Source organism: Biomphalaria glabrata, chromosome 12, assembly GCF_947242115.1.
Source record: "Biomphalaria glabrata chromosome 12, xgBioGlab47.1, whole genome shotgun sequence".
Lineage (NCBI taxonomy): Eukaryota > Metazoa > Mollusca > Gastropoda > Planorbidae > Biomphalaria > Biomphalaria glabrata.
The window spans coordinates 34001888-34026466 of NC_074722.1; the positions used below are offsets into that span (position 1 = coordinate 34001888).

At 34.2% G+C, this 24579-nt stretch overlaps 2 protein-coding genes across 2 annotated transcripts; one reads left to right on the plus strand and one right to left on the minus strand.

Annotated features, from left to right (window-relative positions):
- Positions 1–2018: 2018 nt before the first annotated feature.
- Positions 2019–14118, plus strand: LOC106068380 (polymerase delta-interacting protein 2-like). Its single transcript, XM_056006232.1, has 11 exons — positions 2019–2215; positions 3528–3591; positions 4699–4796; positions 5419–5518; positions 6429–6498; positions 7836–7943; positions 8962–9098; positions 9820–9846; positions 10961–11086; positions 12748–12827; positions 13899–14118. Exons 1-11 carry the CDS (start codon positions 2124–2126, stop codon positions 14011–14013), a joined length of 1017 nt encoding a protein of 338 aa, XP_055862207.1. The 5' UTR covers positions 2019–2123; the 3' UTR covers positions 14014–14118.
- Positions 14119–14703: 585 nt separating this feature from the next.
- LOC106068378 (B-cell CLL/lymphoma 7 protein family member A-like) lies at positions 14704–21775 on the minus strand. The gene is made up of 7 exons (XM_013227718.2): positions 21529–21775; positions 19661–19742; positions 19433–19511; positions 19135–19293; positions 18358–18531; positions 16850–16915; positions 14704–16631 (listed from the first exon to the last, which is right to left on the minus strand). Exons 1-7 carry the CDS (start codon positions 21618–21620, stop codon positions 16552–16554), a joined length of 732 nt encoding a protein of 243 aa, XP_013083172.2. The 5' UTR covers positions 21621–21775; the 3' UTR covers positions 14704–16551.
- Positions 21776–24579: the final 2804 nt, after the last annotated feature.

The window sequence follows — 24579 nt, forward strand, 5'->3', positions numbered from 1 at the left end:
CACAAAGAATCACCACAACTTCATAATCTCCCTTAACTTAGTCTGTTGGACCGTTGGTGTACCACACTTGATCTTTCGACCGTCCTTCTCCATTCCTCTCTGTCTTTCACCTTGAATAGAATCGATGTCAATGACCATACAGTTTGCTTTTTCTGACCGTGGTTAGCTTGTCATCGTGGGACCCAAAAGTAACATGAAGAAATATGGTTTTGTATTAGAAATGTGATACTTAATACTGTTGTTTTTCCAGCCTGTCTTTATATGTTTCAACAAAAGAATTGTAACCCTAGTTTTGTTTTTATGTTTGGTGTAATGCACAAATTGTAAGACAAATTTCCTTATGGATAATAAAGATTTTTATTATTACTAAATAACTCTGAATGGGAGACATAAATTAGTTCAGGGGATGCTGAAAATGACCTTCACTGACGTCAAGGGAAATTCCAGGTCATCAGAGATGATGCCGTACCTTCCAAAGTAAACATTGGTATTGATAGAGCATCCTCGTCTACTGCTGTGCCAAAGAAATATGTTCGGTCACGACTGTCCTCTGATGCCGGAGCTAACATCAGTGAGTATTCGAAAAGAACGATCACCCCACAATGACAGCACTAAACAGTACCAAATGCAACAAGTCATTTAGACAAGGAGTGCTGGGTTCTGCGAGTAATTTAGACAAGGGATCAAAGTGAAGAAAGTCATTTAGACGGTAGTGCCAAGTATAGCAAGTAATTTAGTTTAAACAACAATAATAATAATAATGTCAATGTATTCGATTCCGAAAATTAAGGGTAAGAGCGGTGTTTCACGTGACTATGCGCCCTGCATATTTTCCCGCATCTATAGCAGACAAAGCCGTCGTCCCCATGCGGTCTATTTAACGTTTTCTTTCCGTCTTCTGTGCCTGTCTTCAATTAGGACATTCCTTATGGGTTTCAAGTGTGTGTTCCGCAGACTTTGTGAGAGCTCTTTTACTGTCTCTTTCAGAGGCCATCTGCTGCCAGCTAATTTCCTCTATGCCAGTGAGGACGAAATTGCGGCTGAGTTGATCTTTATAGCGCTCACGGGAGGCACCTCTGTTACGCCGTCCTCCTTTAAGCTGGCCAAAAAAGATAATCTTTGGCATGCGGTCATTTCCCATGCGGGATAGGTGTCCGACCCAGTGCTGCTGTCGGATGGTATTTAATGCTTCTATACTGTCCACACAGGCCTCCAGCAGAGCATAATTATTTGTAATGTAGTCTTGCCAGCGTATGCCCATTATGGCGCGAAGGCATCTTTGATGGAAGCGTTCGAGGAGCCAAAATGTCTTCGATAGAGCACCCAGGTCTCGGGGCCATACAAAAGTTTGATGGGAACCACTGCTTTATAAAAGTTGATTTTTTGTTGTAAGGTGAAGAGACCTGTTCCACCATACTCTCAGTTTGAGGTGGCCGAAAGTGCTGTTGGCCTTTGCGAGACTGTTGTCTATTTCTCTAGACAGTGACGCATCGTTGGACACTGTGCTGTCCAGGTAGGTAAAATGGTCATCAACATTAAAGAGATGACCATTCACATTGATTTGTGGATCTGGATTAGTTTCCGCTGGGGACTTCTAAAGCTAACATGATTCGGGAGGCTTTATCATCACCAGTGAATTCATATGGGAGCATCCAGCTTTTTATCGAACCACAACTGGGATCAACCATAAGTTGTTTAATTTCTGATCTAACTCAGATCCACAGGTCTGTGATCTAACAATAGACTAGATCTATCTCTATAGCCTCCTTCAGTGGCCAAGTGACCATTGATCATCTCATGTCCCTGGTTCAAACCCTGCCCGCCGTCATACCAGGCCGTCCAGTGGGAGGTTGGGCTAGAATGTAGACCTTATAATCTTCAATTCTGAAATCTGAAGGAACATCCGAACCTAGATCATGACAACCCTAACTCAAGGACTTTACGTATACCAATTAATTTTTGTAGTTTTCTTCTGTTAAAGATTCTCGTGTCAGGGGAGAGCACTATTAATTAATAAAAAAGCAAGGTTATTTCCGTTTCGTATTTTGGTCTCGAAGATAGATAATATAATTTGTTTTGTATGACAAAACTAGATCTCTAGAGTATTCTAGAGTCAAGATCTAATGGCATTCAGTGTTATACGTCTGATTTTAAAACCCTTAATTCCTAAGTCTATATCTGTACAGAAAACATGCATTCGATGTGTGTCAACCAGGTACTCAAAGTCTAAGATTTAGATCTAGCTAGATTCTAGATAGAATCACTAAGTAAGACTAAGACGGTCTTGACTTGAGTTTGAGACAGTCTAAGTCTTGGTCTACTCTAAACTCTAAGTACTAAAGTAGTCTAAGTCAAGACGACTTATTTATTTTTTATACTAGTAGTAACAAATACTAGTACTACTACTAGTCACTTACCCTTGCCTTAAGTTGGCTTAAGTTTAAGTGGTCTTAAGTTACGTCAGTCTCAGCCAAGAGTCTTAGTCCCGCTGTGACTAAGAATGAAGAATTAAGAATCTTCTTTTAGAAATAACGTCTGTATTATTATTTATATAATATAAGTTATTAGATCTAGAATATATATCACCAAATTGAGAAATTGTCCATATCAATGATAAAGTAGATCTAACTTAATAACAACACTACTACTACTACTCCAGTAGTACTACTACTAGATCTAGACTCTACTAAGTCGACTAAGACTCTAGATCTAAATCTAGCAATCTAGTACTAGAGATAGTATTATTTTACTAGAGACTACCCCTTGTATCAATATCATACTGTGTCATACTTAAACTTAAACTAGTTCAACTCTACTGACTACAGTACAGTGTACTCTCTCTAACTCTAGATTACTCTATCTAGATCTTATATGATCTAGGTCTAGTCATGTAATAACAGTATTAACAGTCTAGTCTACTTAAGTCTACTAGTAGTCTAGAAAGATCTAGTTACTCTAGTTAAAATTTTTTTTAGAAATTCTAGATCTAGTGACCTACCCAAGACTAATAGTAATACTGGTCTTAAAATTATTTAAAAAGTAATGTTTGTAAAGTTTGTTAGGTTCTAAATCTGTATGATTCATAGACATAGTCATAGCTTATCTATGTAATAATAGCTTATTAACTACTAGATCTAGATTTTAGTAAAAAGTCTTATCCCTGATTTTTTCATTGATATTAGAAACAATTAAACAAAATAATGATGTTATTAATAAACCAAATGAATAAATGTAATAATGTTATGTCATGCACATGCGTCACCTTTTGATAGTGTCTAATCGTGCAATATCATGAATGGATGAATCATGAATGTACGTCAAGACGGATGAAGTCACAGCGTTAGGGAACGAATTTATGTATGCTTTTGAAACACAAATTTGAAGGTTAATTTTATTTTTGAAATGTATGGACTTTATTTTATATGTTCATGTGTTAAAGTAAAAAAAAATCTTTGTGAAGAGCAGATCTATTATCTTAAAATTTGATCTAGATGTTGATCTGGGCTTATTGATAATTTATTCCATAGACTTGCAGAAGTGGGGATCTTAGAAACACCACGTGAACAAGGGAAAGCTTATGATACAGGACAGGTAGCATTCTGTTCTTGTTTAGTGGTATTGAGTCTGTAAAGAGTACTAAGCTTTATTATCCTAAGAAGATTAGTGTATATTTTAGAACTATCAAATAACATTAAAATTAAATGTTTAAATCAGTGTTTCCCAAGCTTTTTCCTTAACGGATGTGTCTAATGCAAATAAACCAAATGGAGGTAACACTCAATGTAATGCAGAATCCAATAACACTGGCAAAAGGCCGAACAATCAATAAAAGTTAGTCGACGCTGATTCTAAATGTCGAACAAGTTTAATAGCAATGAAGGGAACCGTTGAATGTCAGCTAACTCTATGCGTTCATAAAATGATACTTATTTCTAAGTTTTCCTGGAGTAGTCTGTTTACGTCGACTAAAACTTCCCCTATTTCCGAAACAAATAATTCATTCCTTATCATGCCATAGCACAGAACACTTTGCACATAGAGAGTATTTAGTGGAACACTAAATTCTTTTAGAGAGATTATTTCACATAGTGGCTTAATAGTTTATTATTACAGTAGTTCATGGCACACCTATTCAGGCCTCATGGAACACTAGGGCTCCGTGGAACACAGTTTGAGAAACACAGGTTTAAATATACATATATATTATATACATTTATTACTTACTTTGACTTGAGCAGAGTTAAGTTTGCTGAGTGCCTAAAGGCAGCACAGAAACCTTCTCTCAGATACTTCCTTGCTCCCCTGGTCTGCAAAAGAGATTGGACCATAGGGCACTGAGTATGCTAGAAACTTGAAAATTGCACTGTACAAAGGCTTTTTTTAAAAAATATTCTTCACTGACAAACATTTCAAAATGGGGAAAAATGTTTAGATTTTATGCATATTATAATCTTTGTGATGGTAGAAGACATGGCATTTGTTGGTGTAAAAAAAAAAAAGCAGTGAATGATTGCGCAGATCTCATGGGCAGCAAGTTGTGCTAATCCCATAACTGACATATTAATTTTGATGTCAAGGGAAAGCGCAATGTATCTATAGATTATACACTTCTGAGAGGAAACTTTTACTTAGAATACAACTGATGTGTGTAGAATAAAACTCAAATTGATATATCACTTATAAAAACTCTTTCCCCAGCTTTTTTTGCACAAAATATTTGGCTACAGAGGAATCATTTTATTTCCCTGGCTAGCTCATGTGTATGACCGTGATACAGCGGCAAAGTTGGATGACAGGTAGAAGTTTTAGTATGAATCCTATCTAATGAAATCTTTCTTGCACATATTGTCTTCTCTGTCTCCCCCAAACATTCACAAACGAGCAATGTTAACAAAAAATACAAAAAGTCATTTGTTCTCTACTATGTCTCTGTGCTGCTCTTTGACTCGGAAAAGTAAAAAAAAAAAAAAAAAAGATCAAGATGTGTGTGTGTATTGTAGTCATCACTCGATGAAGTTCTGTGTATGTTTTTTCTCTTTTGTGGTTTTCTATGAAGTGTTCTTCTTTTTACTGGGAAACGTTTATGTCATAATATCACATTTCCAATAAGAAGTATCAAATAAAGAAATCTTAGTCTAAGTCTTATTAACATTATTATCTCTCAGAAATGGAATAATCACATTTGGCATTGACAAGTAAACAGTTCATCCATCCACTCTACTGACTCCATTGTTCTTCAACATTTTCTACATTTCTTGTTTGGTCTTCCCTTAATTAAGGTGTCCTCGAAGCTGTCTTAGGCTATATAAATGCAAAATTGTTTTTAGTTTAACAAATTAAATACACTGTTATGTTTCTTGAAAGCTTGTTCCATAGTTTTGCTGAGATGTTTCTTAAATGTGTATACCATCTGCACAGGTCAGTGGAGGATCAAACCACGGCTGTTGGTAAAGAAGTCAAGGGCAAGAACCACATGTATTACCAGGTCTTGATTGATGCCAGAGACTGTCCACATATAGTGAGTACAAAGAAAACTCTGTTCTTCCACTAGAACCTAAAAATTTAATCTTAGTTAGGCTTGCATTAATCTTAGTTAGGCTTGCATTAATCTTACTTAGGCTTGCATTAATACTTAGATGTTTTGATATTTATAAAGTTTATCGCTTATTAGTTTAGCCATGACAAACAAAACCTTCCTTTTGAGGAGGATGTTAAAAGCCCTTGAACTGTTAACCCACTCTGTGTAATGCAATTGATATGATGAGGTGGGGTTTAAAATGTGTGTTTGTATTTCTAAAACTATTTTTGATCCCCCAAACTTCACCATATTGTCGGAGATATTTATTTAAGTAAAGAAAACGAACAGAAATCCTCTTAACAAAATAAAACTATTTTATTCTTCAACAAGGAATCACAAAAATATTGATTACACACTACAAATACATATAATAATTTAATTTCACTAGCAGATTTGCAAAAGTTGACACAATCAAATTTGAAATGTACATGACAGCAAAGTACATGAGATAGTAGGGTAATATGTGTATAGAAGATGTGCTCAGTAAGGTAATATGTGTATAGAAGATGTGCCCTATATTCTGGAGGCTGTTGATTCCAATCTTTCAGTTCATAATTTAGTTATGAGTTCTTAAATAGAATATGCATATCCTAACATTGGTTAAACTAAATTTAGAAATAAATGTACCTTTTTGTTTTGTGTTCTAAAAAGTTTTTATGTATGTGTAATAATTAATTCTTAATTAATTATCATTCCTGGGATTCCATCATATTGTTAATTTATGTCATTTTAAATAGAATGGTGTTATAATGCTTTCTGATCTTTTTTAATTTAAAACTGTGATCTCCAGTTCTCAACTAAAAAATAAAATTATCCTTGTGTGACTTATTTTTCTAATTTCTAAATTCAGAGAGCTCAGACTGAGGCAGTGACATTTCTTGGCAATCAAGACAACAGCAGAGCACTCTATGCAATACCAGGTTCTGGTTTGTTTTTATTATTGTTCTTTAACTTTTCAAAGTATTTCTTCATGGTGTTAATGACATAAATGACAACATAAATCATTTGGGTATGCTTTTTGAAAGCAGAGTCTGTAAACTTAAAGCTACAAATAGAAATGAAAAGGTACATTAGCTTGGTCATATCACTCACTAACATTTTGTTATTACATTTTGATAAAACACAATTTTTCAGCTATGGTTTATGTATAAGGAAGTGCTTCGTTGATCCATGTTTGAACTATCCCAAGACTTGCTCATACGCTGCTTTCTATTTTTCATAAAACGCAGTAGGAAACAGGGTTTTGTATTGACAATATAACCACAACAATAAATATTGACAATATAACCAACACAATAAATATTGACAATATAACCACCTCAATAAATATTGACAATATAACCACCACAATAAATATTGACAATATAACCACCTCAATAAATATTGACAATATAACCACCACAATAAATATTGACAATATAACCACCACAATAAATATTGACAATATAACCACCACAATAAATATTGACAATATAACCACCACAATAAATATTGAAAATATAACCTCCACAATAGATATTGACAATATAACCACCTCAATAAATATTGACAATATAACCACCACAATAAATATTGACAATATAACCACCACAATAGATATTGACAATATAACCACCACAATAAATATTGACAATATAACCAACACAATAAATATTGACAATATAACCAACACAATAAATATTGACAATATAACCACCACAATAAAGTAGGTTTGAAGCAATAACACCTACTCAGTAAAGAGTAAAGTAAAAGTAAAGTTCCCCTCCAGACCTTGCGATCTATGGGGCAGATGATGTGGAGGTCATCTGTTTCTGTTGTCCACAGTTAGCATAGGTGTCATGTGGCCAGGATAATGACCAACCGCATTTACTTTTCCCCAACTAATGTCAAGTACCCATTAGAGCAGGCAGGACTAAAAGACACCGCTAAAGATTTCATGATTTGAGCCTTGCAATTAAAACAATTTCAATACATTTAAAAACATGACTGAGCTAACTACAATACTGGCAAATAGAAGTTTATTACAAGAAACTTACATTAAGGTTATTAATATTATTGATCAACTTTCATACTTTACCTGTACAAGTATTAGTCATTTCTATAATATGCCTAGGTATTCTATACTATTCCTAGCAAATTAGGAAGTTATTTCCTAGTTCACCCAAAAAATGCCCGGATTTCCTCCTTTGCCTGTAACATATTAAATAATTTTTTAAATTGTCTATGCTGATGGAATGTTTCTTGTTTATTTTATCAGGGTTAGACTATGTGGCTCATGAAGACATTCTCCCTTACACCAGTCCAGAAGTGACACCTATTCAACATGAACTCTTTGATAAATTTCTTCTGCATGAACCAGACACAAGTAAGTTCCCTTTTGATTACCGGAATCTATTAGAAATGATTATATCATAATATCTGACCAACTGTCCTTCTCCAGTTCATGGCCGCATCATCATGAACTTTGCAAACCCACGCTGAGCTTTAGGTACTTGAAATAATCTCTGTAAATAACTTGAATTTACTTTTTTGCGGGAACCTTTCTCTTACATTTACCACTACAACTGACTTAATGTTAGCTAAAAGTTAGTCTCACTTAGACTTACAGCACCAAAACTAAGAAGGACAGTAAAAGAGATGTGTATGTGGACTGGTCAGTGAGGTAGAAGCATTGATGGGAGACGTGCATAGATCTAAAGACTTTTAGAAAATGGAAATTCATTTAAAGATCAAGAAAAACATTAAGAAAATATCTTTTAAAAACAACCTGATATTAAGTGTAATTTTATCAATTAGTTTGGATCAATCATGTAATTATATGTATGATTGACCTAGACATATAAATCTGTGCGATAGAAATATTTTTACCAGTTGTTTTTGTTTAGCTTTTAGCTTTCTCAAAGTGCTATGATCCTATCACTTGTCTGGACCAGTTTTTAAAGGAAGAGGGAAGAAGGGGGTACCTTAGTGAATGTTTATATGATCGTTTTTTAAATGCATAAAAAAATGTTCACTCAGGTCTCAAGATTCCTAAAGGGAACTAATTCCACTTATACCACCACATCTATCAAGTACATTTTCTTTCCCTTGTTCAAGATACCAAACAAAATAGTTAACTACCAATTAACTAATTCGTCAATTTTTTTACTATTGGTTCTTGGGTTGTCAAGCAAAAGAAATAATTGTGTAAAATTTCAGATTAATCCTAGATTGGGTGTGGGAGAAATAATGTGTACAAACTTTGTACTAGACAGAGTGAGTTACTAGAAGCTTTGTAAAAAAAAAAAAACAGGTTTATTACTAAGTTGGAAACTGTTCCCAGTTCCCACCATCTCATGCATTTCTTTAGTCAGACATTTTGTTTTTTCATGATATCATTCTAGATCCACCATTTGTGGCCCATGATACCCTCAATGCCTGGCAGGAGAAGAATCACCCTTGGTTACAGTTGTCGGATGTACACAGAGAGAGTACTGAAGGCATTCGGGTGACAGTTATCCCCTTCTACATGGGTTGCAGGGTAAGTAACAGTTTCATTCTTCATGAGTTGAAAAGTGGGTTTTTATAACGTCCTTATACTTTTTACTTGACCATTCTCTGTATGAAACAAGTCTTTAAAAAAATCAGCTTTGAAAACTTTCTATATTCATTGAAAACTTCCAAGTGCAGAGTTTCTTTGTAGTAACTTTACTAAGGGTAGGGGTTTCGAAGGAAAATCATATCTATTTTTAGTCTTATAGACAATCAATCATTAAGTCATTGATTAATGTGTATGACTAGATTGACTCAGGGACACACATAGGACGTAATCATCTTCTTTTTTGAAGTAACGTCTGTATTTTATAAAATAAGAAAACATTAATGTTTCTTGGGCTGTTGTTGTTTGTTTCAAATCTGAAACAGTGCATATTTGAATGGTATCTGATCAAGTCCTTGGCTTCTGGGCCAAATAATCAGGGTCAAATTCTGGCAATGAATTTTTTTTTAAAGAACTAAGAATATATTTTTGCGATTGAAAGTGCCGTTGACTTTGCAAGGATTGAAACCTGACTTTTGTCCCTGCAGCCTGCCAACTCAATTCTGCTTAAAAATTCTCAACCTGCCAGTCTATTTGTTTTTTTCTAGAAAAGTTTGCACTAAAAACTGTTTAATCATCCAGTGAGGTACAATTAAATAAGAACTAATTTAAATGTGAAAGGTTAACATCCAAAAAATAATTTGTTCTTTTGTTTATTTCTCAGGAGGCACAGCAGACTCATGTCTATTGGGTAGGTTCCTTCCTTTTTTTTTTCTTTTTTTTTATTTATCGTTAGACTTTTTTTTTTGTTCCAGTTCTGTGTTCCTTAAGGTCAACCCTCTAGTGCGCTTCTTAGTAGTAGTAGTATAGCCTTCTTATTAAAATATGTAAATTTCTTCATATGCAGACATATAAAGTTTAAGAAAACAATTGTTTAATTGTCAGTTCAAATAGGAATTTTATTTAATCTAGCCACTGGGAAGTTTTACACTTTTCCTTTTTTTTTTTTTTTATCACAATGAGATTACACTAAGTACCTACTTTGGTCACGGGTCAACTTATCTGGACATTCTCTTTGCCTAGGGAAACTTTCCTTTTTTTTTATCTCTTTCATTTTCTATTCTGCATTTCTTCTTCCTCGTTCTCATTTGTATGTTGGAGCGTTCAGATGACTGGACCAATATATGAGATGAACTGCACAGTGGTTTCCAAATCAGGGAGCTCTCCATATAGTTTTCTTTCTATTGGGGTGTTTTTGGTGGCCAGTGTCTTGTATGGGTCTCATGGTAAAGAGAACAGTTTTGAAGGACATGGTCAGCATTCTCTGGTGACACTCCACATGGGCTAATTTCACTGGTTCCAATTTTGAGCTTCCAGTTAATATATGTTGTCTCATTCTGTTGTGATCGATCCTGAGTCGAAAGATTAGATAGCTTTTATAGGCATCATCTTTCTTGTGATTCAGATGAGAGCTTGTCCATTTCTCATTTATTTTATTTACTATTAGTTTCTTAATTTCTTCTGGATTGAGTGCAATAATTAGTGACACTTTATAAAGAAAAGAGAATAAATTTTGTTTCACTTTTTATTATTGTCATAGAAATGGTAAAAGTATCCTGCATAATTAGCAACACTTTATAAAGAAAAGTGAATAAATTGTGTGTTTCACTTGTTATTATCGTAGAAATGGTAAAAGTATGTATTTATTCAAGTTTCTTTTGACCTTAGTCAATCTTAATAAGTCAATCTTAATACTTTATTTGTGTTCCCAGCTGCTTCTTATGTCAGTGATGATTAGATTTATATATGTATATATTTTAATCAATGCCTTAGTAAATTTATGCAGCATTTTCTTGTGTCAACAGTGGCGTTACTGTGTCCGGCTAGAGAACAGGGGTACAGAGACTGTACAACTTAGAGAAAGGCACTGGCGGATATTTAGCTTATCTGGAACATTAGAAACAGTTCGGGGAAGAGGGGTAGTTGGGCAGGTAGGTACATGCAAGGCATTTCATATGTATGCACACCTGTTATTGATAATTGCTTTTTCTTTTCAGAAAAATGTGCTTGTTCAAGGTAGTTATACAGAATTCTATTAATGTTTTTAAAACCTTTTCTTCTGAAATATATATACATAATAATAATAAATAGGCAGAAAATGTTTATCGTAGTATTTTAGCTCATTATATTAAATTATAATGATGCATACACCAAAGGGCTTATGAATGCATCAGAACAATTTCCATCACTGTCCAACTAAAAAGAAATTTCATTAAATAGATATAAAAATATCTATCAATTGCTAAGCTGGGATACCAGTCCTCTAGTACTTATAAGCCTATGCAGTTCTGACCAGAGACTTAGTGAGGGGGGTGGCATGATGCCCCAGGCGCCACCCTCAGGGGGGAGCCACACAGAGAGGCATAAAAAAAATGTAGATGTTTTAGTTAGGTAAATACATTCTAAGGTTATTTATATTATATTATTATTAAATACTTTTAATTTATAAGCCTATATTTCTATGTGGTGTAATGGAAATTATGGGGGCCAATTAAGTTTCTTGCCCCGGTCGCATGTTTTGCTCAATACGCCTCTGGTTCTGACTGGCTGAAAACAATTGTTAAAAGAGTTTGTGTTGTTGAAATGAATCCCTTGAATACTATACCATTGTGTGGTCAATGTATCAAATGGTGGATTAGTGAAAACCAAATTAATTGCTGGTGCATATTTTAAACTAAGACTTGCTAGGGGTTTGAATCCCATTTTAAAACTTCTTAGCAGTTCTGTAAGCAGTAGGATCTGTAGCTGAGTTTCTCAAACTTTTAATAGTGTCTTTCCCAAAGCATTACATTCATCCCTCCCCTTTATCCATCTAGTGGGTCTATAAGCTCCAGGCCCAACTGTTTTCCAAATTTGTACAAGTACTCCTTCTTCCCTAGTGCTATTAGAGCATGGAATGGGTTGCCCGTGCTAGCCAGAAAACCAGTGACTTTAATTTAATTCATTGGTTAATATGCATGACTAGATGCATGACGCGTAGGACATAATCATCTTCTTTTTTGAAGTAACGTCTGTATTATATAAGATTGTAAACTTCCAAAGCTCATTATCCTTAGGTCTATACTTGTACCACACTCTTTTTCTTAGTAAGAAACACACAAATTAAAATTTACATGGGATGTTTATAGACAGAGTGGCTAAAACCACTTAGCTACCTATTAAGGGGGCTTGAGTTTGAATTTCAGCTCAAGCTGAGTTGTATATGCATTATACCTAAGATCAGCAAGGAAACCTTCTCCCAGATGCCCCTTCCCCTAGTTTTGTAGTGCTTCTATCAAAAACATTAAATGGTTTTCTTTGTTGTTTCTGTTGTTAAGTGTGTATGAATTCTATCATTGCCAAAAAAAAATAATTTTTGATATTAGTAGTGGTGTAAATTTGAAAACTATATTATTTGATAAGGCTTTAACTAAATTTTTTTTATTTATCAAGGGGAAACATTTTACAGGGGTATTTTACCAAAGAAATTACTCTCTCAAAAAGTTTTTTTAATAAGGAAAATCACTTTTGTTTTTATCTTCATCAATGCACCATAACTCTCACATTTTGGGGGGCAATTTTAAAAATTTGTTTTGTTCCATTTGATTTGTAGGAACCAGTACTTTCACCAGAACAGCCAGCCTTCCAGTACTCTAGCCATGTTTCTTTGCAGGCACCAAGTGGACACATGTGGTTAGTATTGTAATCCTTATCTAGTGTGTATTCTGGTCACAGCAGTCATTAAATTAGAAACTGTTAGCTATTTACCAAAAACCTTGATGATGTAACATGAGGCCCCTGTCTTACTTATTGGAGATGCTCATAAAATGGAGGCAAATCCGTAAATAGCGATTTTGTTTGTGTGTATCAGGTGTACCCATTAGGCTAGTATTGATAAACTATACTTTATTTACAAATATCAACTCAGTCTGTCTGACAAAAAGTTTGTGCATGTTATTGCTCCAACACCCAATCTCGGATCAAGCTGAAATTTTGCACAATTATTTCTTTTACCTGACAACACAAGAATTAATTTAAAAAACAGTTAGTTTATTAACTATTGGTTATTAATTATTTCCCCCCCCCCTTTTTTTTTATAAATGCTTTTAAAAATTAAATATGGTAATATTCACTCAGATAACCCAGCGCCCCTCCCAATTTCCCAACTGGTCACGGTAAGTGATTGGATCCTAGCATATTGAGTGAGCAAGTATTTTTTAGGTTTCGTTGTTCTTGTACACTTATAAAGCACTGTAGAATCAAATTGAAAATCATTATATAAACAAAGAACAGATTACTGTGAATTTTATCATTTTAATTTTGGGATTTTTGAGCACCCAGCTCTAATGGGTACCTGACATTAGTTGGGGACAAGTAAAGGGGATTGGTCATTGTGCTGGCCACCCTCATTAAATGTAGGCCACAGAAACAGATGACCTTTACATCATCTTCTAAATAGAGCACAAGGTCTGAAAGGGGGCTTTTACTTTTTTATTTTTATAAACAAAAAGATTACTGAGAATAATATTCAGTATACATCTGTAGTACAACCTCAGCAAATGAAGTTTGTACTGTAAATATTATGTACACGCTATACGCCAGATGATATTTGATGTCATAGCTTGTGAGAGGTTAATATGTCAATCTCAATGTCAATACAGTATTTGATAAGTTTCTACTGCTGACTTGACTGTTAACATTGGTAGTGCTAGAATAAAATTAGTTACATTACTATCTTGATGGTATTTTTATCTTTCATTGTAGGGGCACCTACAAAATGGAGAGACGAGATGGCACCAGTTTTGACTGTAAAATCCCCCCTTTTTCTTTAGAAAGTAAATCAGACGACTCCAGTCCTCATCAATTTTTAGGAAGTTAGACAGCACTACATCTGTTATTGTAAATAGATTTTAACTTAATTGCAGTACTTTAATGATGAATGATTATAAACTTGTGTTTGTTTACCAAGTCACATTGTTTAGACTGAAGCATATTAAAAAAAAATGGTACATAGAGTTGATCATTGTGTGAAATATATTTGTACACAACTTTATTACATAAATAGATTTTAACTTAACTTTAATGATGAATGATTATAAACTTGTGTTTGTTTACCAAGTCACATTGTTTAGACATAGAAAAAAAAGGTTCATGGAGGTGATCATTGTGTGAAATATATTTGTACACAACTTTATGTAATTTAGCGGAATGAAAGACTGCTTACATAAATCACCATATATAAGAAAGTAAGGGTTGCCTATAATTCAAGACATCTAGTTTTTAATCCACTTATTATTGTACTCTGAAGCTGGCACAGGAATGTTGTGTGTTCCTACTGTATTTTAATCCTAAACCCAACCAGGTCATTTCAATTATCAAATGGTAATAAATTATTTGTTAAAAAAAAAAAAGTCTTGTTATTTAATGGTTTCTTTTATTTCATTGATGAATTATGTCACTCTTAAGTGTAACATTGTCAATGACTTAGTAGTAGCAAAACAAAACAAAAAAAAAAAAAGGGGGGGGGGGGTAGAATTTTAACATAGGCATGAACAAGTCAAGACTTCAATTTCACAGTTTGTATTTAATGTCACACTCAAAACATTTTAGTGTGCACAGTGCAGATGACAAGGTCAACATAATCCACACAAAACTTTAGCCAATTTATTGTAGACAGTAGGGATACCCAACCTTTTTCTCTATACAGTGAAATGAAGTAGCATTAAAAATAATACTTGAATGATCCAAGTTTACTTGCATTTTCTAATTACTATTGCCATAAGTCAGATATGAATCTGATTTTTGTTTTTAAATGTCTAGCAATGGATAACACAAGTACCTTGATTGACAACAAATGTCTACATAAATTTGGAATGGCTACAAATATTCATGATTACAATCATTTGGCTCCAAGGTAGTAGCTGAGCTACTTCAGGTGCACACCACACACATTCCAGTTCAACTCACGGAGTTGACCAGTTCAACTTTTCCACATCACGGTAACACACAGTCTTATTTCTATTTACAAACTTAAAACAAAAAAAAACCATTTATTTACAATCATCCACTTATGATGGGGGAAAAAACAAAGATTTAAAGAATGTCCAAATTCTTAAAGGTGGTACTGTAACAGTAATGCCAGTCCTGTTAACATCTCACCTGATACAATGACTGTAATACTTATTTTTCATATACATCTTATCTCAGGGAAATGTTTAGTGCAACTGGTACATTATCTATGTCCTCCCACAATGAGAGGATGCAATATATGGGATGGAACTGATAGTTCAAATACATCTTTTTATATAAAGCCAGGCACCAGGAATACAGAAACAGACTTGATAGATAAGACACCGTAAATTTAAACCAAAAAAAATGCCAATCAAAATGTACATCACATGAATACCACTAAGGCATGTAATTATGCTGAACCACTAGCGTCAATTATGGATTTAAATAGTAGCATGAAACTTCATGACGGCCTAGTAAATATTTAGATTATATGACCATTTCAAAGTACATATCAAGTTTAATTTGTAGTTGCAAAAAATTAATAATTAACAAGGCAAAAGCCCAAGCAAGTTAATAGATGCAATCTTAATTAAGTGAAGATTTTGTAATCACATTTACTTCTACTGTAAATATGGAAATTTGAATTCGAGAAAGAAAAGTATACAAGTTTACATGTAGATATGAAAATGTTTAAATTAAAAAAAAAGCATCAAATATATGTAAATGTATATAGTTTGAAATTTGGTGGTCTTCTTTAAGATATTACAATTAATAAGTTAAAAGCTGGTAGAAGCAATGAAAAAATTTATTAAGTTTGTGAAAACATTACACTATGTAAGACCAATGTTGAGAAAACTTTGCATTAAAAAAAATGTCAGATTGTTGTTTTTTTTTCTAATTAAATTGCTGCATTAAGTTTTCAATGTAATTTTCATCTAAAATCCCCAAACTTGCAGACTCAAAATACAAGGTACAAATTTCCAATTCAAAAGAGTTACACCCACCAACAAGGGGCTTATATATTTAAACCCCATTTGCAAACCAATTTTACAAAGATGTGACAATCATCATATACCAGTATTTGATGTAGAGTATTTATTATTTACCTACATTTTCTATTTAGCTGTATAACGACACAACCCAGAAACAGGTTGAGCTCTGGTCAGCCTTGGAGATCTTCAGAACTTGTTCATTTAATTATTGATAAAGTGAATTGTAAAAACAAAAAAAAATCTTTCATTCTAATAACACAACCTGCCACTGAAATAAACAAATACTATGGAAACAACTGTACTGAAAACTCAAAAAATTAATTACAAATGCAAAATGTATTTTTATTAATGTATAACAAATAGTAAAATAACCTTTTTATAAACAAATGGGAATGATAATTAACTTTCCAATATTAAGATCCAGTTTTGGCTTTCTTTGTACTTGGCTCATCAGATGAGGATTCTCTTTCCAATTCAGGTGGACTGGTAGAATCTGTTGACATAAAACATAGCAATAAGAACAACTCTGTCTATAAAATATCAAAAAAAAAAATATTGAACTCCCTTTTAGAAATGACTTTTCCAACACAATGCTATAGAATGACTCATAAAAGACCACATTCAAACAATACCTATCGACTATCTAATCTCAGCAATGACAAAGTGTGAAATGTTCTACAACAGATTCAACAGTCAACATGAATACTATACCATTTGTTTCTTCTGCCTTATTTTTTGTTTTGCCTCCGTCCTCTTCATCTCTAACCATGCTTAAAGCTGGGAGGGGAGAAAAAAAAGAAAGGAAAATAAAACAAACAAAAACTAACAACATTTCATTCAGCATTTGAAAATGAAACTATCTCACCAAATGTTTTTTTTTTAACAAAACACATAAGAAGAGGTGCCACTTGTACATGTTAAAACTCTCTAATCTTTAGCAACCATGAAACCAAATATATGCAAACCTTACAAATACTAAAATTAATTAAGTTTAGGCTACTGATTATGTTTATAGTTGGGAGGTAAAGAATTACATAGTTTACTTTTATATATAAATACTACTATTATTATACATTTTTCACTAAACCAATCAAAGGTAATTATATATTAAATTAAATAAAAACTCAGACCAAAATGTATAAAATATACACTTGCAAAATGGCATCAAATATAATAGAGTAGATGCCTCCATTTAGTAAATATTTAAATGTATAATTAATGCCTCTGATTAAGAGATGTAGATTTAATTCACTATAGCAGGGATATATGTGACTTGTGTGGTTTTATAACTAGGTTGTATGTTAACAATGACATTAGCCAATTAAGTTGGCTTTTATGGTAATGCCTTCATTACTCAAGTTAAGCAGACAACTTTATTAACATTCTAACTCTTAAATGTCGTCAATATTATCAAAATAACTTTCCACAAATGGACACTGAGGGAAGGCTAATTGTTTGTTTGTTTATTTTGGAAACTTTGTTTATTTTACATGTTTTGGATGTTCCTTCATATTCTGAACATAATTACATTCTAGCCTAAACCTCCCACAGGACAACAGGGGTGGACAGCAAGCAGGGTTTGAACCTGAGACAGTACTGAGCCAAGCAGCCATAATAATTTTAACATGGCACGTAAGAATAGACTAGGTCTGTACAGACTTTAAGATTGAAATTTATCATTGTATATCTTAATCAGATCTTTCCAAGGGCTTTGATCTCCTATCTGAGATCTACCTTATTCTAGTATTCTTAATAAAAATATGAATGATGCCACTATATGGCAGTTTCTAGCCACTCCCACCTTCACATGCTGCTAACAAAGATGCCCTGGCTTGTGCATCTATTTTAAAAAAGCATTTTGAGGCAGAAAATTAAGTTGTATTTGAAGCTGAGCATAAATGAATGTCATGTTCAAACTTGTGAAATAGCTCAAGATACACCAATAGCATATTTCACATACAATTGTTACAGCAATTACTAATTTCAAATTATGCTTATTGCATATATAAAGTGGAAGCCTTGGAGGATGTATATAGGTCCATACAATTTTATTTTAAAATGGCAGCTCAATTAATCTGACTAGGCTGGACCAAGAATTTTTAGCAAAGCAGGCTATACAACAGGAAAAAAAAAAATGAGCCCTCTAAACCTAGATTTAATGGATATTCTGGGGAAAGTGGCACCCATGCACAGGATGTAGACAATAATGAGTTACTGACCTACTCTCATCTGCGGGTCAGCATAATTACTGTCATGGGAATACTCATTGTTGTCATTATGTTCACTGTGCTCGCTGTTCTCTGGAAACGACATGTTCGAGTCATCATTAAGATTCTCCGAACCAAATGATCCAATAGACTGCTGAGTAGACTCTTCTGTATAAACTACAGAGCCTGGAGAAGCAGAAAAAAATAAAAGTCACATTATACAATTCTAGTGATTATAGCAGTAACTGATTTTCTGTATAATTCTTAGCATAAAAGAGCTAACAAAGAGACATTACATTTTAAGATCCAGATAATAACTTTGTTACTTTAATAATTTTGAAAATAAACTAACTTTTGACACCTTGTATCATTTCAAAACTTTTCCCTAATGATTACTTTATATAACTTAAGTTACTGTGCCAATAGAAGATACTGTACTTCAAAATATTATCCTTTTATAAGGAATACAGATAATAAAATCATTAACTTGGCCCATGAGCTCCTAATGTGATCTTAGCTACTCTTACATTAAAAAAAAAAAAAAAACTCTTCCAGTGCCATCAGAAAGGCATGACAATGAAGTCAAAACCGAATGTTTGAAAGAATGTTAGCTTTGGTTCTAATCTATTGTCAAAGTAAAGCATGCCTATACATCTAGTATAGGGTGAGCCATAAAAAACAACTGTTGGTAAGGCTTTGTTGTGTCCTAAAATTATTAAACGTTGATGTTTAAAATTATTTTTTTAATGGAAATTATAACAATGTGTAATGTTACACCTTGGTCAGTACCTTGACTATTGGTCACAATCCCTTTATGACTCCTCTTATGTCCAGCGCTGTGGTGGTGATTGTTGTTGTGATTGTTCTTAGATGAGGGGCTACTGGCAGTGGAAATATTGGTGTTGCTATTGGACGGAGACATGGAACGCAGGTGGGCATCAGCTTCAGCTGTCAACAAAGAACACAAAGTCTTAGGGACGTGTTTGTAATCAGTAACTAACAACAAAAAAGTATTAAAATGATTAAATAATTAAAACCTTTAAAACAAAGTAAGACGAAACTATAATACATTAAAAGACAAAAATACCTGTGTATAATTCCCTTTCTCTTTCAACCCTGGCTTTGGAGTAGGTCTTGGTTTTCACCCCTGGGATCTTTCTGAGTGCCTACAATTTATTATAAATGATATGCATTTTATATATACATGAAGTCAAGCAATTTTCGGAACAAGAAAAGCATTTAATGTATATATATAGTATACAAAAACGTAATATATTTTCTTCCATTTTAGTGAAAAGTATAAAATGCTACACACCCCTGGGTTCTCCTGGGCTGTTATTGGAACCCATTTCAAAACAGTTACTGATGTATCACCTATAGTCACCCACTTTTTTTCCCTGTGGAGAAACAAAATTAGTTGTAACAACATCACCTTATTGAGCCTTGAGATGTGTATCAAAGATTTCTCACTGACAGAAAGATAATTTGATTCAAAAAATGGATAATGGAAAGTTACAGAAGCATCCAATAGTAAAAAAAAAAAACACCATATATTTTAAATATATATATATTGTTATGACTTTGCCATGCGCACCGCCATCCAAGATAGTGCAGAAAGAAGGTGCGCACTATCTGTAACCAGACAAGTCCGATGTTGACATGAGAGGAGAATGAGAGAGCAATATGGAGATGCTGTGCTCAAGGCAGATGCCCTTTGTGTTTGTCATGTCTCCGTGTAAACGTCTTTGTCTCATTGAGTTGCCTTCCTTCAGTTATTACAATATATATATATATATATATTTATATGTTCAGTTAAGTAAATAAACATTGAAAAAAATATATTATATATATATATATATTTGTTGAGTTAAGTAAATAAACACTGAAAAAAATATAAACTTGTTTTATTTAATTAAGATTTTCAATTTGCCTTTTTCTTTTGTATTTTGAAAAAAATCATTACATTTTTTTTAAAGAAATGGCCTAAGAACTTATCTGAAATTTTTCTACATTGACATTAGTCAAAAAAAAAAAAGCCAGCCCAGTCTATCAACTATGAGTGACCATTTATTTCATATTCTAATTATATTAAAAAGTAAAAGTACCCTTTTCAGATCTTGCAGATGATGTAGGCCTACACTGCCTACAGATCTGTTTCTGTGGCCCATGCCCATGGTTAACAGGGTGTCATGTGGCTAGTACAGGGAACAAACATCTTTACTTTTTCCCAGCTAATCATTGTCATATCTAGTCATCTAAGACTGACATCCACAGTCAACTTTTGGGCCCTTTGGAGGTTTGGGGTCTAAACCTAAGTCTAGTCTAACTCCAAAGTCTAAAACCTCAAGACTAGATCTATATCTACTACTAGAATATAGATCTAGTCAAATCTAGTGACATGCACAAGTCTGGAGTAGCTGACTTACCTACACTATAACTGTCTAGAATCTAGATTAAGTAAAGATAGATCACTAGAATGACTAGATTTCACTAGATCTAGATTCTTTGAAGTCTAGAGAGAGAATAGTGTATAATATATTTTCACTTTTATGACTACTCTACTCTACAGACACTACACTACCTACAGCTAGAGTCTATATTATTATTAATATTATTATATTTATACTATATCAAGTATATCTAGATCTATATAATATACTGAGTATATATTATAATATAGAGTCTAGATCTATTCTATAGAGAGAGAGAGCGACTTATAATAGACTGAGAGTGAGTGAGACTATGTCAGTCTAATGTCACTATGTGAGTCAATGTGACTATACAATCGAGTCTACAAAGACACTGTCTAGGCCTAGGAGTGACTACAGACTTTTACAGAGAGTACATTTACACTGTGACTGTAGATCTAACAGTAGTAACATACTGTTCTGTTATCCTAGCTTATAAGTTATTGAATCAGAGTAGAAAATGGCCATCTTGCATTCCTAAAACAAGTCTAGTAGACCAGATCTGGTTCTGGTAAAATTCATTCATTTAATTCGCAGTCGAATGTAAACACGCGCACGTGTCGCCCCCTCTTCAGTGTGCACCCACCTGTCAGTGTCAGTACTGTAAACACGGACAACTGAATCAATGGCGATAGAAGAAAAAAAGTTGTGAATAACTGAGAAAACGATCGAAAATGAGAAGAAATCTTAACAAAGAAAATGAAGGCCTGCTTACCATTTTCTGACTCTGTCTATGGCATTAATCACTCTTTTGATATCCTCTTTTGCCCTACTTCGGGTTTCGGCTCTTCCTGACCGCGACAGCATTACGAAAACTTTCTTTTGTAATCGTAATCAACGTACAGTGGTGCCTTGAAAAAAAGCCTAACCCCCCAGACGCCGACAGATCTAACAGCGAATATAAATAGATTTTTTTGCCGGATTATGGCACAGATGCCCGGATGAGTCATGTGGACAGTGCTCTACGTCGATCGAAGTCACGTGATTGTTAAAGCGCGGAGCACACAAGGCGGATTCGCAGCTGTGGTTTGCCAGCTCCCATGCTCGCTTGCTGGTAGTAACAACAGTGGGTTGTCTAGCACAGGCAGTACACAGCCTAACGCTGGTACAGCTAAAAATCTTGCGTCGCGAAGCAAGAGAGAGAGGAGAGGAGAGGAGGAAGAGAGTGCGAGGCACTAAAGGCAGTTGAAGGGCGAATGTTGTTTTTTTTTCTTTCTTTTTAGTTTTATCGATCGGCCATGCTGCGACCATAACGAAGAGGGAAGCCTTTGCGGATGTCGGAACGGAACAAAACTAGAGTCGAGTTCATTTTTTTTACGTTTCCGCAGGGGGAATTCTGATTCACATCTTACCGGAGGCACTTAGTTTCTCTCTCGTTGAGGCATGGTTGAGGTTTTATCTCAGAATGTAGGCCACATGGGCGGCTCTTTTAGGCTCATATGCCGCTACATTTATATGAAGTTTGAATGCTATTGCCGAATCAAACGCGACAAAAACCAAGTGGAAAAAAAGGAAAGAGGTCTTCCAACAAATAGATCTAATTGTTACATTAAAATTTGATAGTTTAACCTAAATCTAGATCTAAATTTAACCATAAAATCTAAATCTAATTTGCCAAGGGTGGATCCACATGAGTGGGCGTGGCTTAAATTTTTGAAGGGGTGGGTGTACGAGTAATTTGATTAATTAACCACCATGCAGACTGATTTCAGGCTATTGCGGTTTTATGTAGGCTATTGGTATTGTCTCCACTTCGAAGAATGTAATATTATCTTTGACCACGTCGACCCGTTTGCGACCTGCATATTTTCCCACATCAGATACAGACAAAACTGTTGTCCACATGGGGGTCTATGCACTCTTTCCGTCGTCTACGGCTGACTTCAGCAAGGGCTTTAATACTATACCTAGGGACATACAGAATATCAGCTTTTGTTTTTCACACGGAGAACTAAATAAATAATATTACAAGGAAAGTTTGAGTGGAAACGGCAGACACGGGCAACGCCTTTGTCTGAATCAGATGTGACAAAATATGCATGTCGCAACTGGGTTTGCGTATTCATTTGAAATAATTCACTCATCTTTTATGTTGGGAATAGAAGACATGATGTTTAATAAAGGACCAATCTATTATTGTTCTGCGAGAAAATGAACTACGTATACCAAGAGTTGCGATGACATGGAGGCCAACACGAGGAAAGCGCAAACAGGGACGCCCTCGTATTACTAGGCGCCACACCTTCATGGAGGACCTCAGAACAGTGGACACCAGGTGGGAGGAGGCTCCAGACATTGCCAACGACATATCTTTATGATGGAGACAGCTTGCTGCCCAATGCGCCGAACGGCGCGGGAGGACCTAAGTAAGTCTATTATTCTAGGCCCATATATTGAAGAAGTCATAAAGGGAATGGAGAGAATCTGTAAAACATTTGTTGGAATGGAGACAGTACTAATATATTCTATATATCACTAAACATTGCTTATTGCATCTAGAATTAAAACATACTTATAAAGCACTTGATTGGAACCCACTAGGAAAGTGGGCAGACCTAAGCAAACCTGGAAGAGGTCAGTCATCAGTAAAGCTGAGGGCACTGGAATGACATGGGAGCAAATGAAGAAAGCTGCTCAGAACCGAGTTCGGTGGAGAGGTGTGGTTGCGGCCCTATGCTCCCCTGGGAGTAGGCCTACACAGGATTAAGTCGTCAAGTATAAAGTGAAATCTTTTTTTTTTTTTTTTTTTTTGTAAACAAAACGAAACGTACTATGTTAACTGTTAGTAGCTTGTATGACAGAAAACACTTGATTTAAAATATAAATATTTTTTATAACATTTTTTGAAGAAAATAACTAGACTATTTGTTTAACTTAAATTAGGCCTGTACAGAAAAATCATCCATCTTATTTAATTATGATAACCTCCTCTGTTGTTGTTTTTTTAACTACCGGTATTAATAGATAGTTGTGTTCTAATGGGGAAAACATTAACGTCTTACATATATTTTTTTTAATGTTTACTTTCAAACAATATAAGGTAGCCTTTGCACCAAAGCTTTATGCAAGCTGCAAAATATGAAATTGGATTTTTCAAAATTGGCGTGCTCTTTTCAGCACTGTAGAATGTTAGCACAATGTCCTTTTTAATATAAATTTGGCAAGTGATATTTTAATGTGGTGTCCTTGACTTTCTGTATTTTAAAAACTCTTCAAATCTTCCTCATCTTTAAATAAAGTTCTATTCTATCACATTTCTGCATTTTGTTTTTTTTTTTACAACTCTGCCCGTTCAAAAGTGTGGACACGTTATTTTTCTCACACCCAATCTCGGATCAGGTTGAAATGTTGCACACTTATTTTTGGTAGTTAACTTATTTTATTTGGCACCGAACAAGGGAAAGAAATTGTACTTTACAGGTGTGGTGGAATAAGTTGAATTAGTCCCCTTGAGCCCTCGAGTTCGAATTCAAGATGTAAAACTTTTTTTTTATACAATGAAAAAAAAAATGATCACGGTAACATTCACTCAGATACCCTTTTCTCTCCCCCCCCCCCCCGTTTTTTCCCCCAACTGGTCCAGGCATTGAGAAACTTAAAAGCATGTACTTGTAGACCTACTAAAGAAAAAAAATTGGTAAAAATATTTCTAATCACAGATTTATTATTGTTATTCTAGAATCTAGATCTATTACAAATTAAATGACATGAAGAAGAAGAAGATAACAATTATAATGAATAATATAATCTTTGTATTTTTCAAATT

Bases quoted from the DNA above. Each gene is read 5' to 3' on its own strand.
- LOC106068380 (XM_056006232.1), top strand. From the start codon at position 2,124: ATGGCATTCAGTGTTATACGTCTGATTTTAAAACCCTTAATTCCTAAG. The intron at 4,797-5,418 runs GTAGAAGTTTTA...CCATCTGCACAG, and splicing joins GCGGCAAAGTTGGATGACAG to GTCAGTGGAGGATCAAACCA. The intron at 7,944-8,961 runs GTAAGTTCCCTT...ATATCATTCTAG, and splicing joins TCTGCATGAACCAGACACAA to ATCCACCATTTGTGGCCCAT.
- LOC106068378 (XM_013227718.2), bottom strand. From the start codon at position 21,620: ATGCTGTCGCGGTCAGGAAGAGCCGAAACCCGAAGTAGGGCAAAAGAG. The intron at 18,532-19,134 runs GTACTGACCAAG...CTGCTTCTCCAG, and splicing joins GATTGTGACCAATAGTCAAG to GCTCTGTAGTTTATACAGAA. The intron at 16,632-16,849 runs GTATAGTATTCA...TTATGTCAACAG, and splicing joins TAAGGCAGAAGAAACAAATG to ATTCTACCAGTCCACCTGAA.